Source organism: Psittacula echo (assembly GCF_963264785.1).
Source record: "Psittacula echo genome assembly, chromosome: 4".
Taxonomy (NCBI): domain Eukaryota; kingdom Metazoa; phylum Chordata; class Aves; order Psittaciformes; family Psittacidae; genus Psittacula; species Psittacula echo.
In genome coordinates this window covers 56,641,096-56,657,924 of record NC_137738.1, presented here as the reverse complement: position 1 = coordinate 56,657,924, position 16,829 = coordinate 56,641,096, and the positions used below count along the sequence as shown (strand labels likewise).

At 42.3% G+C, this 16,829-nt stretch overlaps 1 protein-coding gene across 1 annotated transcript in view; it reads left to right on the top strand.

Moving 5' to 3' along the window:
* Positions 1-2,520: 2,520 nt before the first annotated feature.
* Positions 2,521-16,829, top strand: part of LOC308220632 (dermatan-sulfate epimerase) — a gene marked incomplete at its 5' end in the record, with an annotated part of 182,639 nt that continues 168,330 nt past the window's right edge. The window contains 6 exons of the mRNA XM_080616878.1: positions 2,521-2,613; positions 4,675-4,766; positions 6,413-6,484; positions 7,606-7,712; positions 11,059-11,138; positions 16,715-16,796. Coding sequence (XP_080473004.1) covers positions 2,521-2,613; positions 4,675-4,766; positions 6,413-6,484; positions 7,606-7,712; positions 11,059-11,138; positions 16,715-16,796 — 526 coding nt within the window. The remainder of the gene's footprint in view (positions 2,614-4,674; positions 4,767-6,412; positions 6,485-7,605; positions 7,713-11,058; positions 11,139-16,714; positions 16,797-16,829) is intronic.

The window sequence follows — 16,829 nt, the reverse complement described above, 5'->3', positions numbered from 1 at the left end:
CTGTTAACACATTAAGGTATTTCAGTTATTACAGAGGATTTTGATTAAAGGCAGCTCTTTTCTGAGAAAAGCCCTAGAGTGGGATATCAGTATGCTTAAAGGATTCAGCTGAAAGCAAGAAACTGAGAGACAAAGCAACACTTTAAAGGCAAAAAAAATAAAACTTGGAGTTCTGTGCTAAAAGTAAACTTCTGAGACTTTCTTGTTACCAGGTTTGTGCTGTGAATACTGAAGATGAAGGTGATATTCTCTCATTTATCTTCTCTTTTCTCAGAACTGAAAATGAATTCCATTCATCAACATTTTTTATATTTCCTGCTGTCATACCTCCAATTTAATCTTCAGCTTCACATACCTGAAATTTAACTTGTGGAATCTCTCCATTGGTAACAGTTGTTTCTCAAAGTGGTTTAAAATTAGATATGATTAGTACTTTTGTGTAGTAAATTCTAAGACAGCTTGTCATTACTGCTGATCTAATTGTGTGGTGTTCAAGGTTATATTCAGTTGATAATGAATACTGTGACAAGAGAGTTGGACTAGATGATCTTTAAAGGTCCCTTCCAACCCAAAACACCCTATGATTCTATCAATGAATATGTGATTTTCGATATCTGTCCAGATGTTTCAACACTACAGTGTGTTGGTTTTGTGCTATGCTTTAGAGGCATAGATCCCTCTTGCGGGTATGATCCTGAAAGTATTTGCTCAGGTTTCATGCCTGGTAATTTTGTTCTATTTAAGCATATATGCATATATTTATTTAATTTATAGCTAAAATGCATAAAATATACAATGCATATATAATGTGTGGTGTGCATATATATGCACAACAGCATTGGAAGGTATATTAATGCCAGTGGGAGGTACTGAACCTTTAAAAGAAGCTGCTCTACAACAAGCTGAGGTAAAATCATGCAATCCATTTCTTTTTTGCTCTGAAACCTGAAGTGTTCATCCTGTCATACTATTAGCATTAGTGAATTTTCATTCCTTATTTCTATGTATTTTCCCATCTAGTCCACTTTCTAATCTGATACTGAACTTCTCTGTAGCATTTTTAAACATATGTGATAGGTCATGCTATTTAAATTTCTCTCATCTGTGTCTACCTGAGCATAGCAAACTGAATTTTAATACACAAGTACGCTGTATCCCAGTCAACTACTTGAAAGTATTTCAAAAGCATTTTGCTCTGGAATACCAAATTATCATTGAACCATCCTGCAAAAATCAAATAATTTGATATAATGAAAACATAATTATTGTTTATTTATCATGTAATCAAAACTGCTGCTGTGCACTGCTGCTATGGTTATGCACCCCAACTTACCCACCTGCAAAACACCACACAGCTGCACACAGGAAGGCAACTCTAAAAAAAGATGATTTGCATTCAATGTTTTATAACAATTGCTCTCAATTCAAGTATGTTTGGTCTCTCTTTATTCTAGTTATAACCATACACGAATTAAAAGTAATAAATATTTGCACAGTAATTGAACTAGGTGTTTTTCACCTTTTGTGAATCAAATCAACAAAGAGAAAAGAATTGTAGAAAGGAATCAGGATGTCCTGCAAACAAGGCTGTTAAGCCCAGCTATTTAAGCATCCTGACCCTGGCCTTAACGAGCCACTATATTCAAGTCCAACCACAGAGAACAGAATTAAGTCAATGTAACTCTCATCTGTTCACTTTCCTTCAAACACAACACTTCCTTTCTAATTGTGATATGGTAATACTTGCTGGGCCAGTACCTAATAAAACACCCATTTGATAATGTCACCTGTAGGCAGCTGTACCATTATTCATGTTACACCTTTTTTTGCCTACCAAAGCTGTCAATAAATTAAAAGGTAGTTAGTTACCTCCATGGTTTTGTTTTTTTCAGAGCTCAATGGAGAGCATAGTATGCCTTACTGTATAGTGTTGCTCATAGCGTCTAGTAATGCTTACATCCTGCAGGGACTTGGATAATGAAGTAGCAGCCGTGCTTGTCTACTTGCGTAAGAAGACGGCATGAAGCAGGGCCCTTATGGTGTGGCTACCCTCTCACCATCTACCACAAACCTAACTCCTCTCCCCTCCTACCCCGGCTCACCGGCTCCCAGCAATGACTCTCCGGGTACCTCGCACCGACGACTTGCAGCCAGGTCTGACCTGGCGAGAGCCACTCCGTCCCCACACCCGTTCCCAAGCACACGATGCCTGTGTGAGAAACGTGCCTTTTAAATCCGAGCGCTTAAACACACCTCCGCCCAACTGCTCTGCACCCGCCTTTTTAACCTCCGGGCTAGACGCCGGGCGCTTTCCCATCAAGCACCCCGGACACAGACGGCCGGTTGGGGCGGAGCGAGCATCATTACCCCACACCTCCACGGACAACCCCTCACACCGCACAGGTGACGGCAGACCCGCAGAGCGGCAGGGCCTCCCCGCGCCCCGCCCCGCGGTGCAGGAAGCACCGCCCTTGCCTCTTCCTCCTCCGCCCGCCTCCCCGCGGCGGCGGCGGCTCGGCGATGCAGCAGTACTTCTCGCTGGCTGACTGCGACGTGGTGGGCTTCGACCTGGACCACACGCTCTGCCGGTATCATCTCACGCAGAGCGCACGGGTGAGTGCGGGCCGGTACAGCACAGCACAGCTTGGGAACCGCGCAACCCCCCGCTCCTCCCCGACCGCCGCCTGCCCAAGCTAAAGGAAAGTGCCAGGAGGCGGGTGGCCGGTGCCGATGTCCGCGGGGACCGGGACCTCGCTGCAGGGCAGCGAGCCCCGAGGCTGCTGGCTCGGATGACCATGGGGAAACCCCAAAAGAGAGGAGAAACACAAACGCAGCTCCTGCCGGGTGCTTCCTCAGCAGGCCTCTGCTCAAGCGAGGGGGACAGCCATGTCTTCTTCCTTGAAAGCTCTGCCGCTTGAGAGCTCTCCGAACTGTAGCGCCGCTGAGAAAAAGGTGGAGTGTTTCCCCCCCGCCAAACCTAGGGATGCTGCAAACAGTTAGAAGCCTGCAGCGTTTTGGCCAGGCGGCCTGTGCAAACTTTCTGATGCTTAAAATAAAACACGGAGCTTAAAGGCGCTTAGCATCTCAGACTGAGCCCTGCTGTCGCTTGCGGAGAGGAGCTTACAGGCATGTGTTTGTGCATAACCGTCCTTGGCGCTTTTTTTTCCCTACTGGTACTTTTTAAATTCCCTGATAATTTTTCATTAACTCGTACAATGGATACTAGTGGTGTCCCACTGTCCCCCTTTTGCCTCCATTCATCTACAGTGTGTTGTTCACTGCACAGAACTTGTAACTAATTGCATGATACTTCATAATCTGATATAGAAGCAAATGTTGGAGGAGTCTCATTTATAAATAGGCATGGTTCAATGCATCCTGTGTTCAAAAACTGCATTGCTTCCTTTAGCTGTGGCTGACGTTCTGTAGAGAGGCATCTTCCTTACAACAGGCGGTTCAATAGTATAAAGTTATAAATTTTACGTGCTCTTAAGTTCTTGATAGAAATGCTGCAACTCTAGGCTTACCTTCCATGTTCTCTCTGTCGTGCCACACATGTAGCATCTTACACAGGCACATTCTTCCCAGTAAGAATTTTGTACAATGAAGGCAACTGCTAACTGGAAGAGTTTTGAGAAGAAAAATAAAACTTAAAACAAAACAAACAAACCCCCCTAGAACCCCAACCTAACAAAAACACATGAAAAAACCCAAAGAAAAAAGCCAACCAAACAACCAAACCAATGAACAAAACAGAGAAAAAACAAAAACAACCCCCCAAAAAATCCCCCCAAAATACCACAAAAACTAAACGTTTATTAAACTTAATTCACTTTTCCCCTTCTCACACAGCACAGAGACAGGCTGATACGTGCCCATGAGATTCCTCCTTATTTATTGGAAATAAAATAGGCTGACAGGCACAGCTGAAGATGCAGTTAGTTCTTACTCTTCCAGTGTTGGCCTTCATGTGAATCCTTCTCAGGCATTATTCATTCTAAGAGCAGCTTTAGTAATTTATAAATAAAAAAGAAGTCCAAGGAACAGCTTCAATGAAAGAACCATGAGAAAAAGGGAGCAGTTACCATTTCTGGTAATTTAAGGGCCTGGCAGCATCCACGTACTTTACCAGCATATTACATCAATAAATTGCTGACTGTTGTAACAGGCTTTAACAGTGTTATTTCTGGTCTTAGAAACTTTCTTAATAGTTGCCTGTTTCCTTCAAAATATGTTCTTCTCAATACATTTAAAATGGCCCTAAGGGTAGTTGTTCATTGGTTTGGAAGCCACTTGTTGAGTCTTGGTAACTATGATATTTAAAATTATAAAGCAAAACAAAATAAGATTGGGGAAGTAGTGACTAGTCTGAAGTACTTATCATCTTGGTTTCCCAATGTTCTTGAAGCACAGGGGCAATAAGGTAGAATGCTGTAAACTTGGTTATGCTGGACACCTTGCACCAGAACTGTTGTGTGAGCATCTTGAGCTGTTTTGCAGCCATGACAGAAATAATGCGGAGCACTATTTCCTATTAGCAGATGCAGTGAGACAGGGCTCCCTGGTTTGATATCACTTAGGAGGCACTAACTCTTGCATTTTGTCACTTTCCGGGGACTTTCTTTGGTCTCGCTTAATCAATATAATTAATGCATGTATTTTTTTCATTTGTAGCTAATATATGATAGTTTTGCCCAATACCTGGTAACAGAAAAGGGTTATGACAAAGACTTGCTGACTCTAGCTCCAGACAGCTTAGACTTCTGGTGAGTACGTTGCAAATAACAGAAACTTTCTTCATAACTTCCTTTAAGCTGTAACTTTTACAAAGCTAGGGAAACAGCTGCTTTTGCTAGGCAGTTGTTGTCCTGATTGTCAAGCCCAATAGATAAATCCAAACTAACAGTTTTAAATACTTATTTGAACAAATATTTGTCATGAGATACTTCTAAGGTGATATTTTGAAGAGAGAACTGAGCACCCAAGCTTGCTTTGTGTTTCTAGCTGTCTAGGCACAAGTCTTAGTCTGACTTACTCTCTTATTTTATCTCTCTCTTTTGTCTTTTACCTTCAGTTCAACTGGTAAATCCAGTAACCATCAGAATTTAGTCATTTTTATCTTGACAGATGTGGTTTTGTTTGTGTAAGGCAAAATAATCCCAACAGCCTTCTAAGGAACTGTGGAAAGGTGAGGTGCCAGGAGGTAGCCCTTGGGTGGCATGTCAGACACAAAGCTGTGATGCAAAACACTAAAATGCAAGTCTGTGCTCTGAATTCAGTGATTTCTGAGCAGGAGCTTGAACCTGAATCTCTGATCTTCCAACTTGGATAGGTTATTATCTAGGCCACAGAGTGGGAGCTTGAAGGCCAAGTAATCACAAAATTTTTAGGAGAAACAGTTTACTGGTTTTTTGTTTTGTTTTGTTTTGTTTTTTTAAGTAACACATTTTTGTGTGATGGTTTTGATCAGTTATTTTTACAAGTCAGTATTTCACTGAACAGTTTCCAACAAGATCAATTTCAACTTCCATGAGACAAGCAATGTATCTGTATTTCTCATATTTTGAGGCCTTTGATGCATGAAATTCTTTGTTAAGATCTAGATATCTCTGTCTTGGTCCCTTATTGGAGCTGGAGGTTCATTAATGTGGACCTGCAAGCCTACAGTGCTGGTAGCTGTGTATTGGTGCTACTCACCCAGGTGTTGCTCGTGAAACACTGGGGATTGCTTCCTGCCTTCTTGGTATACCTTCTTTCCTTTGGTTACCTTATAACAGAGGATGAAGGTGTTATTACTTTTCCAGTCTCATTCATTATTATTCCAGCCACTGAATTCTGAATTAACTTTTCAAGCAACCTGAGCAAACAGATTCAATTGTCTGGAAGGTAGACTTATTAGGAGAGTTAGAAACTCTTGTTGTCTGCCCTATGCTAACAACTCTTTACCTTGCTAGTACTGGCTAGCATGGCAATGCTTTTACTCTCCTTGTTCCTTGGATATTCAGTTGCCTCATTTAAGAGAAAGGTAGAACATTGTCCTAATAATTGGTGTTACCAGTCTAGTAATAATAAGCAGGGGAGTTGCCACCAAGAAAAGCGATTTCTTTAATGGAAGTGACTTAAATATCACGTTTCTTAATTGTATATATTTGGACCTTAATCCTCCAACCTTATCTGTATGAACAGCCACTAGGAATTTGCTATGTAAATGAAATCCAGTCCTTGTTGAGTAATGCGTATTTGCATATACAGAGCATTGTTCAAACATGGAAGTGTTTGAAGGGTTCTGACTTGGTTGGTTTTGTGTAGCATCATTGTATAGCTTCTGTAATTGCATTTCACGGATACATAAGAAGGCATTCCTCTGAAAGCATTAATTGTTTGTTTCTTCCTTAAAATAAAATTATTCTAGTTGCAAAGGCTTGGTGTTGGATATTGAAGAAGGAAACTTCCTGAAACTTGCAGAAGATGGAACAGTTTTAAGGTAATATTGACAGTAAGTTTATATTGTTAAGCAGACACTAAAATTTTATCCTCTTTCTGAAAGCCATGCCTCAGTTTTACTAAATTTTTAAAAATTAATTTCGGTGTACTTTAATTTATTAGATGTTAAAGTATAAACACGCTTTAGTAATGTGGTGCTCAGTGTCTTTTAATGTTACATATGCAGTCTTTTCGTAATATTTACATGTTAGCTGATAGTAAAGAATATCTTCTTTTTAATAAAGGTCTAAGACTCTGAGGGCGTACTGATCTTGAAGGTAACTTCACTTTTTCAGTGGCTACCAGTGTATTCTTGATCCTGTTCTACTGTGATCCAGGGTAATGTTTTTCTTTGGACCGTGAAAACCTGACTCGGAGTCAAAGCTAATGACTGATTTTAGTGATGGGAGCACTATTATCTTTATACCATACACATTCAAAATTCTTCAGGCTTACAACACGTAGTTTAAATAGCCTGAGGTAAATTAAACACAGAAACTGACACATTTGCTTTCAAATTTGTGTTGTTTTTTTCTTTTCTCTTAAAAGCTATATTTTGCCTTCAGCCATAATTTCAGTACATCCTTAGTTCTTCTTTACCTCCTTTTTTTTTTTCTTTAAACATAGAAGACTGCTGTTTTGATTTTTAATTCCTAAAAAGGCTTGTGTGTACTTCTGTGTTACACAGCTGCTTGCAGGGCTCAAACTAGCACTTTTCCATAGTTCTGCCCTGCATTCTGTGAATGTTACCAGGCTTCAGAATGATGTATAGGCTTTCTGCACTTTTTATTGTTGCAGCGTATATTGATAGTTTAAGTATAGTGAGTGTCCTCACACAATTGAGAACATTCGAGCAATACAGAATGATTGTGTTAGCAGGTGAGGCACAGTAGTTGTGCTCCCAGCCAACCAAACCTCTGTGTAGCAAGGCTTTTATCAAGGACTGTAATGTATATGCTAAAGGCTTAGGTCCTGGGAAACTTCTGCATTATAAAGAGAGTTGCTTTCAATCAACTTGCGTGCACCGAAGTATTCAGTTGTTATGAATTACTGTGCACAAGGAGTAGTTTGGCTGTCTTCAACCTTTTTCTTTTGTTTTGTTATAAATAACAACACAAATAGGGCAAGCCATGGTACAAAGAGTATGACAAATGAAGAGATCCTGGAGACGTATGGAAGGAGGGAGTGGAAGCATTTTAATACAGTCAGCGGAATGGTTTCCCGCTCAGGTAGCTATGCCTTAGCATGTCCTCTTTGTTGAAATTGCTTTGGCCCCTTCAGTGCCTCGTGCTGTTAGTTCTTATCACAAATACTTAAAAATACTTGAGCTGAGAATTACTGGAATAGGTAAATGTTTTGGGGGAGAGCTGTTTTGTTGGGTTTGGGGTTTTTTAGTATTTTCAACTTCTAGTGAAAAAGTTCAACTTAAATTTAGGTCACCAGTGATCATCGTAGAGTCATAAAATGGTTTAGGTTGAAAGGGACCTTAAAGATCATCTAGTTCCAACCGCCAGTGCTATGGGCAGGGACACCCTTCACTAGACCAGGTTGCTCAAAGCCGTGTTCAACCTGGCCTTGGACACTGCCAGGGATGGGGCAGCCACAGCTTCTGTGAACAGCCTGTGCCAGTGTCTCACCACCCTCATAACGAAGAATTCTTTTCCTAATATCTAATGTAAATCTCCCCTATTTCAGCTTAAAGCCATTCCCCCATGTTCTGTCACTACATGTTCTTGTAAAAAGTCCCCTCCAGATTTCTTGTAGGCCCCCTTTAGATATTGATGATTTTTATACTTTAGGTGTTGATGAGACTGTGAGAATGAAGATCTTAGGCCCACTGTAGGAGAGGATCTGGTTCGAGACCATCTTAAGAACCTGAAGATGCACAAGTCCTTGGGACCTGATGAAATCCATCCACAGGTCTTGAAGGAGCTGGCGAATGAAGTTGCTACACCCCTGTCCATCATACTTGAAAAATCATGGCAGTCAGGTAAAGTTCCTGATGACTGGAAAAAGGGAAATATAACCCCCATTTTCAAGAAGGGGAAAATGGATGACCCAGGGAATTATAGACCAGTCAGTCTCACCTCTGTATCTGGCAAAATCTTGGCGCAGATTCTCCTGGAAGGCATGCTAAGGCACATGAAAAACGACAAGATACTTGGTGACAGCCAGCATGGCTTCACTAAGGGGAAATCCTGCCTTGCCAATTTGGTGGCCTTCTATGGTGGGGCTACAGAACTGATGGACGGGGTAGAGCAGTTGATGTCATCTACCTGGACTTGTGCAAAGCATTCGACACTGTCCCTCACAACATCCTTGTCTCTAAATTGAAGAGACATCAATTTGATGGGTGGACCACTCGATGGATAAAAAACTGGCCGGATGGCCTCACACAAAGAGTTGTGATCAATGGCTCAATGTCCAGTAACCAGTAATGAGTGGTGTCCCTCAGGGATCGGTGTTGGGACCGGTCTTGTTCAACATCTTTGTTGATGACATGGACACTGGGATTGAGTGTGCCCTCAGCAAGTTTGCTGATGACACCAAGCTGTGTGGTTCAGTTGATAAGCTGAAGGGATGCCATCCAGAGGGACCTCGACACACTTGTGAGGTGGGCTTACCAACCTTATGAAGTTTAACCATGCCAAGTTGCAAGGTCGTATACCTGGGTCAGAGCAATCCCAGGCACAGCTACAGGTTGGGCAGAGAAGAGATTCAGAGCAGCCCTGCAGAGAAGGACTTGGGGGTGCTGGTCGATGAGAAAATGAACATGAGCTGGCTTCAGTGTGCTCGCAGCCCAGAAAGCCAACTGTATCCTGGGCTGCATCAAGAGGAGCGTGACCAGCAGGTCGAAGGAGGTGATCCTGCCCCTCTACTCTGCTCTCATGACACCTCACTTGGAGTATTGTGTGCAGTTCTGGTGTCCTCAACATAAAAAGGACATGGAACTGTTGAAACAAGTCCAGAGGAAGTCCAGGAGGATGATCAGGGGACTGGAGCACCTCCCATATAAAGACAGGCTGAGAAAGTTGGGGCTGTTCAGCCTGGAGAAGAGAAGGCTGCGTGGAGACCTCATAGCAGCCTTCCAGTATCTGAAGGGGGCCTACAAGGATGCTGGGTAGGGACTCTTCATTAGGGACTGTAGTGATAGGACAAGGAATAACGGGTTAAAACTTAAAACAGAGGAAGTTTAGATTGGATATAAGGATGAAGTTCTTTACTGCAAGGGTGGTGAGGCACTGGAATGGGTTGCCCAAGGAAGGTGTGAATGCTCCATCCCTGGGGGTTTTCAAGGCTGGGTTGGATGAGGCCTTGGGTGGCATGGTTTAGTGTGAGGTGTCCCCGCCCATGGCAGGGGGGTTGGAACTTGGTGATCTTAAGGTTCTTTTTTTATGATTCTATGAGACAAATGAGCTGACATTAGAGACATGTTTTGGTTATAGTGGTGGGCACATTGTTCCTTGATGAAGTGGACTGACGTTACCAGCCTGTCTCATTTAGGACACATTTTGCAAATCTTAGATTTTTCTTAATTGTTGAGTCATTACCACCAGTGCTGTTACTGGAGGCCTAGGTGCAAAAGCAAAGAACAGAGCAGATCTGGAAACAAAACTTCTCCTCCTGCAGTTGAAGTTTATTAGATTTAGGATGGGAGTCACTTTGAAGGCACTATGGCTACAATTGTGTTTTGCTCTGTGCTTCTTTTGCATTTAATTTGATCTTGGCAATTGTGAGTAATACACATAAAGTGTTAAGTTGCATTATGCTGTATAATAGAGATATTTTCCTTGAGATCTTGCTGACATAAACTTGTTTATGATGCTTATTCTAAACTGCAAGTAGTCTTTTGCAAGATGGTAGAAGAGGAATGTTTTCTTGGGCATACAGCGAATGCGATTTTTCCTTTTCACTGAAAAGTGCATTTGGTCTCCCTTGTGAGTGTTTTGCTGACTTGTTCTTTCATTTACCTAAGAGACAGCACAGACAAAATCATGAATACAAAAAACATCACTGGTTAAGTCATTTCACTCCTAGGAAAGAGTTGTTGAGCATGACCTCAGCCTGGGGGCACCCTCCTCATTTAGTTCTCTTCTGGCGCTCATGTAATAATGGGGACATGCTTCCTCTTGGGAAGGGGCTGTCAGCAGCATGCATGTGTGCGAAGGACAACGCTTTGTGTAAGACCTGTCCACATGGTTTTGGAACAGATTCTCAAACTTTTTATTTGTATTTTCACTGCTAGGGAAATAGGTACTTTGGAAGAGTTGAATGATACAGTCCTGACTCTTTAAAACTCATGGTTCTCCTCCATCTCTTCCACCTTAACTTTTAGAACCTTAAAACATATTTTTAAAATCTCACTGCCTTGATATAGGTGAACAACTTTCAGTAGCCAGGTATCAGAATCAGAAGTGGGAATAAAGGCTAACACAGATTGTGAAGCAGATAATGCTTATTATCAGTAAAATCCAAATAGGAGCTTATGTTATTATTTTAATGTATTTTTTAACTTGCTCTTAAAGCATACAGTATGGATTTTTAACAAAGATTTTTTAAAATTATTTTTTCCAGCTAAATACTATCTGTATGATAATTATTTTGATCTGCCAGGAGCTCTCTTGTGTGCAAGGGTTGTGGACAGCTTAGATCAGGTAAGAACTAAATTGTTTAAAGCTAAGTATTGCATTATCCTTCTCTTCCCCCACCATGTATTTTGGATGCATTATTAAATGCATACAAATAGTGTATTGAACAACATTAAGGTCTCCAGTTTTCTTCTTGTTTAGAATTTTTCAGGTTGAACTTGGTGTGTTAAAGTTGTCTCTGAAGATAATTGTGAGCTGCATGGCATGTTCACAATAAATGTACTTCCACTAGAGGGCACAAATAACTAAGATAGAAATGCACTGTTTCCTCAAGTTTACCCTGCGATATGCAGAATATAGTTCTTAGAATCTCCTTTAATTAGGCTTGATGATACTTGAATGAAATCTAATCTAAGTCTTCTGAATAACACGGTTTGCTACTTTGCAAGGTGTTAATGAGTTAAAAGCTTAATTCCATCCTTTTAGAAACTTGGTTTTGGCTTAAATGTATTGATCTGTGTACACAGATGTAAATACACCTCTAGAATAGTATCCAGATAGTATCCAGGCTTTTTTCTCTGCCAAAGAATAACTTAAATTTTCAAGGAGGAAAGTACAATTGCTTGAACTTTTTTTCCTCATGCTTTTTAGATAGGTAGAATGTTCTGAATCCTACTGTTGAAGTTTGATGCTGGTTGATTTGATTGTGTTAAAGAAGGCTTGAATCTTTAACTTGTGTGCAGCTGGGAGTAGGAGAGGGTTCTTCTCATACAGTAAGTATATCAATGTAAAAAGAGTACTGATGTAATCTGGCTGAATGTACCAAAGCACTGCAGCACTAAACATTGAATTTAGAGCTAAGATATGGGTATCAGCTGACTTGATGCTTTAGCCTCCACTCCAGTATACTATGCTGAGTATATTGCTGCGCAAGTGCAAGTGCTCCATGAAAAGTTAGCTAAAACTAGCTTCTCAAGAAGCACTGAGGACAGGTGTGCCTTAAGACTCTTAAGTTTGTGGCTGATAATCTCCTTCTAAGCTGTTCAAGGCTCAGAACCCTGTCTCTGATGTAACACCTGCATTACATTACTTTAATTTAGACTTGACACAAATCACCTGCTCACTGAGAGAGAAACCGTGTCATAGCATGTGTGTAGTAAGCTTTCACAGTCAGTTGCTAGTTCACAAGCTGAAGCTCTGACTTTGGATCACTTCTGTCTTTAACCAGAGAGAATTAAACCAATGGTGTTTCTCCAGAAAGGTACCAGAAGTGGGTCATGCACCTTCTTTATCAGCTAGCAGTTCTTGAATATTTTACTAGATGATGACCCAGTTTCAGCAGGAGGGCTACAGTAAGGAAGGCTAGCATCAGTCAGATGAGAAAGATGTAAGGCAGGAGGTGGTAGACCTCTCCAGCTCTCATGGCGGCAAAATGCTGAATCCTAAGTGTTAGAAACCATCACACTTTCTTCTTCCGCATTTCTAAAAGGAAGCAGAGGCTTCTGTTTCCTGTTCTGGAAGCCTGTTTAGTAAGGATCGGTTTTTTACCATTTTCAGACAACATTCTAGGATCAGGAAGTTTTCTACTGGAAACGGATGGAAGAACTGCTAGGTTTGGATTCAGAGTGGGTTTAGACTTGAGCTGGGTGTTGGGCTGCTGTACACTTGTAAAGATGAATTTGCTTTTGCTGTGTTCACAGCCAGAACTCCTATGTGTTTTCAGACAAAACAGAGGAGCTTTTTGGTGTTTTGGACCTTTTCATTGAGGAGCTACACAAAATACTGCTTTGTCTGATAGTTCAGCTATTGAAATCACATTTGATTGTGGCACCAAAGCCATGGTGGACTGCATGGGCATGCACAGTTTTCTTTCTGCTTTCTGGGCATCAGTCTGTGTTCTTGACTTTCTCATATATGATGGCTATAGATTTTCACAGAAATAGTTTGTCAGTTATTTCAGTCTTCTCTGCGGTCAAGTGTTTTGAAGGAAGTGTACCCGCTTTTAAGCCATCTGTCCTCAAAACAGCACTCTGAGCAACTATTAGCTCATTGCACTGATTTATTTTTTTTTCTTTTTTTCAAAGAAACAAACAGAAAATATCCCATAAACCCCAAACTAAGAAGCAAACTAACCACGTGTAATGTGAGGGGAGCGGGCAGTTAAATCCACCAGTCTCAAGGTCAATGCTGGTGTAGGTTAGTGCCATCACCTCTAGATAGGTGTTCCCCAGCATCTCCTGAACACTGATCTGAATAATGACTGAGCAGCTAACTGAATTTTGACATATATGAGATCTTTTCTCTTTATTAGTTCCTTCATGTATTTCTGTGGCAGTTTGGTATAGGAATGCATTAGAAAACAATTTGAAAGCCACAGCATTGTATCTTTCCAGCTCTTAAGCTGTAGAGCCGGTGGATGGTAAGCAGATTGCCATAGAGCTTGTCAGTCATGCACAAAAGGCCTTGTTGTGTGACTTGCTGGTTGTGAAATTGAGGATGGACTTTTACTCTGGAAGCCTCCATGTCAGATTAGGCCTGAAATAGGAGCTTACTTCAGTGTATATATAGAATACATGTTTTTGCTGTCAATATTAAGGGTTTGAGATTTTTTTTTTTAGTTTCTAATGTTTCCATCTATAGAAAATGCTTTAAGCTTGCAAAAGGGGTCATTATTCAGGTATCAGTGCAGTGGTCAGGGCACAGAGGGTGACAATGAGGTGAAATGAGGAGTAATGCTCCATCCTTGGCGGTGTTCAAGGCCAGGTTGGATGAGGCCTTGGGTGGCATGGTTTAGTGTGAGATGTCCTTGCCCGTGGCAGGGGGGTTGGAACTAGATGATCTTAAGGTCCTTTCCAACCGTAACTATTCTACGATTCTATGATTCTGATAATTACAGAATATCAGGAATTGGAAGGGACCTCAAAAGATCATCTAGTCCAATCCCCCTGCCGGAGCAGGAACACCTAGATGAGGTTACACAGGAAGGCATCCAGGCGGGTTTTGAATATCTCCAGAGAAGGAGACTCCACAACCCCTCAGGGCAGCCTGTTCCAGTGTTCCGTCACCCTCACTGAGAAGAAGTTTCTTTTCAAATTTAAGTGGAACCTCTTGTGTTCCAGTTTGAGCCCACTACCCCTTGTCTTACCATTGGTTGTCACCGAGAAGAGCCTGGCTCCATCCTCGTGATACTCACCCTTTATATATTTATGAACATTAATGAGGTCACCCCTCAGTCTCCTCTTTTCCAAACTATAGAGACCCAGCTCCCTCAGCCTTTCCTCATAAGGGAGATGCTCCACTCCCTTAATCATCTTTGTCGTCCTGCATTGGACTCTCTCCAGCAGGTCCCTGTCCTTCTTGAACTGAGGGGCCCAGAACTGGACACAATATTCCAGATGTGGTCTCACCAGGGCAGAGTAGAGGGGAAGGAGGACCTCTCTCGACCTACTGACCACCCCCCTTCTAATACACCCCAGGATGCCATTGGCCTTCCTGGCCACAAGGGCACATTGCTGGCTCATGGTCATCCTGCTGTCCACCAGGACCCCCAGGTCCCTTTCCCCTACACTACTCTCTAATAGGTTATTCCCCAACCTGTACTGGAACCTGGGGTTGTTCCTACCCAGATGTAACACTCTACACTTCCCCTTGTTATATTTCATCACATTTTTCACAGCCCAACTCTCCAGCCTGTCTAGGTCTCGCTGGATGACAACACAGCCTTCTGGTGTGTCAACCACTCCTCCCAGCTTAGTGTCATCAGCAAACTTGCTGATAGTACACTCAATTCCCTCATCTAAATCGTTGATGAAGATACTGAATAATACTGGCCCCAGCACTGACCCCTGAGGCACCCCACTAGATACCGGCCTCTAACTAGACTCCGCCCCGTTGACCACAACTCTCTGGCTTCTCTCCTTCAGCCAGTTCGCAGTCCAACTCACCACCGACCATCCAGTCCACACTTCCTCAGTTTAGCTGTGAGGATGCTGTGGGAGACTGTATCAAACGCTTTACTGAAGTCAAGGTAGACCACATCCACCGCTCTGCCATAATCCAACCACCTTGTTATGTCTTCATAAAAGGCTACGAGGTTGGTCAAGCACGACTTCCCCTTGGTGAAGCCATGTTGACCGCCCCTAATGACCCTCTTATCCTTGATATGCCTTGAGATGGCACCAAGGATAAGGTGTTCCATCAGTTTTCCAGGGATGGAGGTGAGGCTGACCGGTCTATAGTTACTTGGGTCCTCCTTCTTGCCCTTTTTGAAGACTGGAGTGACATTTGCTTTCCTCCAGTCCTCAGGCACCTCTCCCGTTTCCCAAGACTTGGTAAAGATGATGGAGAGTGGTCCAGCAATGACTTCAGCCAGCTCCCTCAGTACCCAGGGGTGCATCCCATCGGGTCCCATGGATTTATGGATGTCCAGATTGCTTAATTGCTCCCTAACCCAGTCCTCATCAACTAAGGCAAACTCCAATTTCCCGACTTCCTCTGGGTCCTCAGGGGTACGGGGCTCCTCAGGACAGCCTCCAGCAGAGTAGAGAGAGACAAAGAAGGCATTCAGCAACTCTGCCTTCTCTGTATCTTCTGTCACCAAGGCACCCACCCCATTCATCAGTGGGCCTCCATTACCTCTGGTGTTGGTTTTATCTGCCATATATTTGAAAAAGCTCTTTCTGTTGTCCTTGACCCCTCTCGCCAAATTGCCTTAAACTTTATTGTAATGTAGGTATGGAAAGCCTGTACAACACAACAAAGACACTTTCCACAGGGCACAAATTCAAAGAAACTATACCACCTGCTTTATTGCTGCCAGGTTACCTTGTAATTCTGAGCATTTCTTACAGGCTCTGTAGCTAATTTCTGTAATATTGGCTGGCTGTGTGATTGCATCTGTTTGATTCAGCATCCTAAAATTTGTGGAGTTTGAGTGCTGTGAGGCTCAGCTGGTTCAGAAGCTTTTCCGCTCCTTTGGTGAGATGCTTGATGGTGTGGTTGAGGTCAGCCAGAACTCTTCTGTGCCTGGGCAGCTTTATAGGAATGGCGAGAGACTCTGCACAACCACAGATCATCTTCCCCTCCCCTTCTGTCGGATCTCAGGTTTGGCAGTCTTCAGAGTACAATGCAATGCAATGCTGCACAGCCTGGCTTCTGGAGGAATGTTTTAGTGTTTAGGGTGGAGTTATTGGCAGAAGGGCATTATTATAGCTAAGGGGGTTTGCCAGTTTTGAGGGTGGAAGGTGATATGAATGCCAGGCTGTAGGTAATGTCAGCCTGCCAATTAAGTACAGTACCTGCAGCTTTTTTATCCCCAAATATTAGTGAGATGGCTCATTCAGCATGTTGTTGTTCTGTTTAATGCCCCTGTTTGTTGTAGCGTTTCAGAACTCATCCCAAATATGGATCCTTTCTCCTTCCCTGCTCCTCATAACCCCATAACTCCCCATAACCCATAGACAAGAGGTAACTTACCTGCAGTTGCCCAAAGTACTACTAAATGCTGACATACCGAATCCTACTAAGGCTATTTTACTTCACATATTTTTATTTATTAGTGGCATTCCTGTCACTGTCTCAATATGAAAGCTCAAAATAGCTGATACTTGATATAATGACTAGGCTCCTTTTCACACTTACAGCATGATGGTCAGAAAAAATATGACTTTTGGAAGGACATGGTGGCTGCTATCCAGCATAATTATAAAATATCAGCTTTTAAAGGTAAGTGGGATCACTGAAAATATTACATTTGAT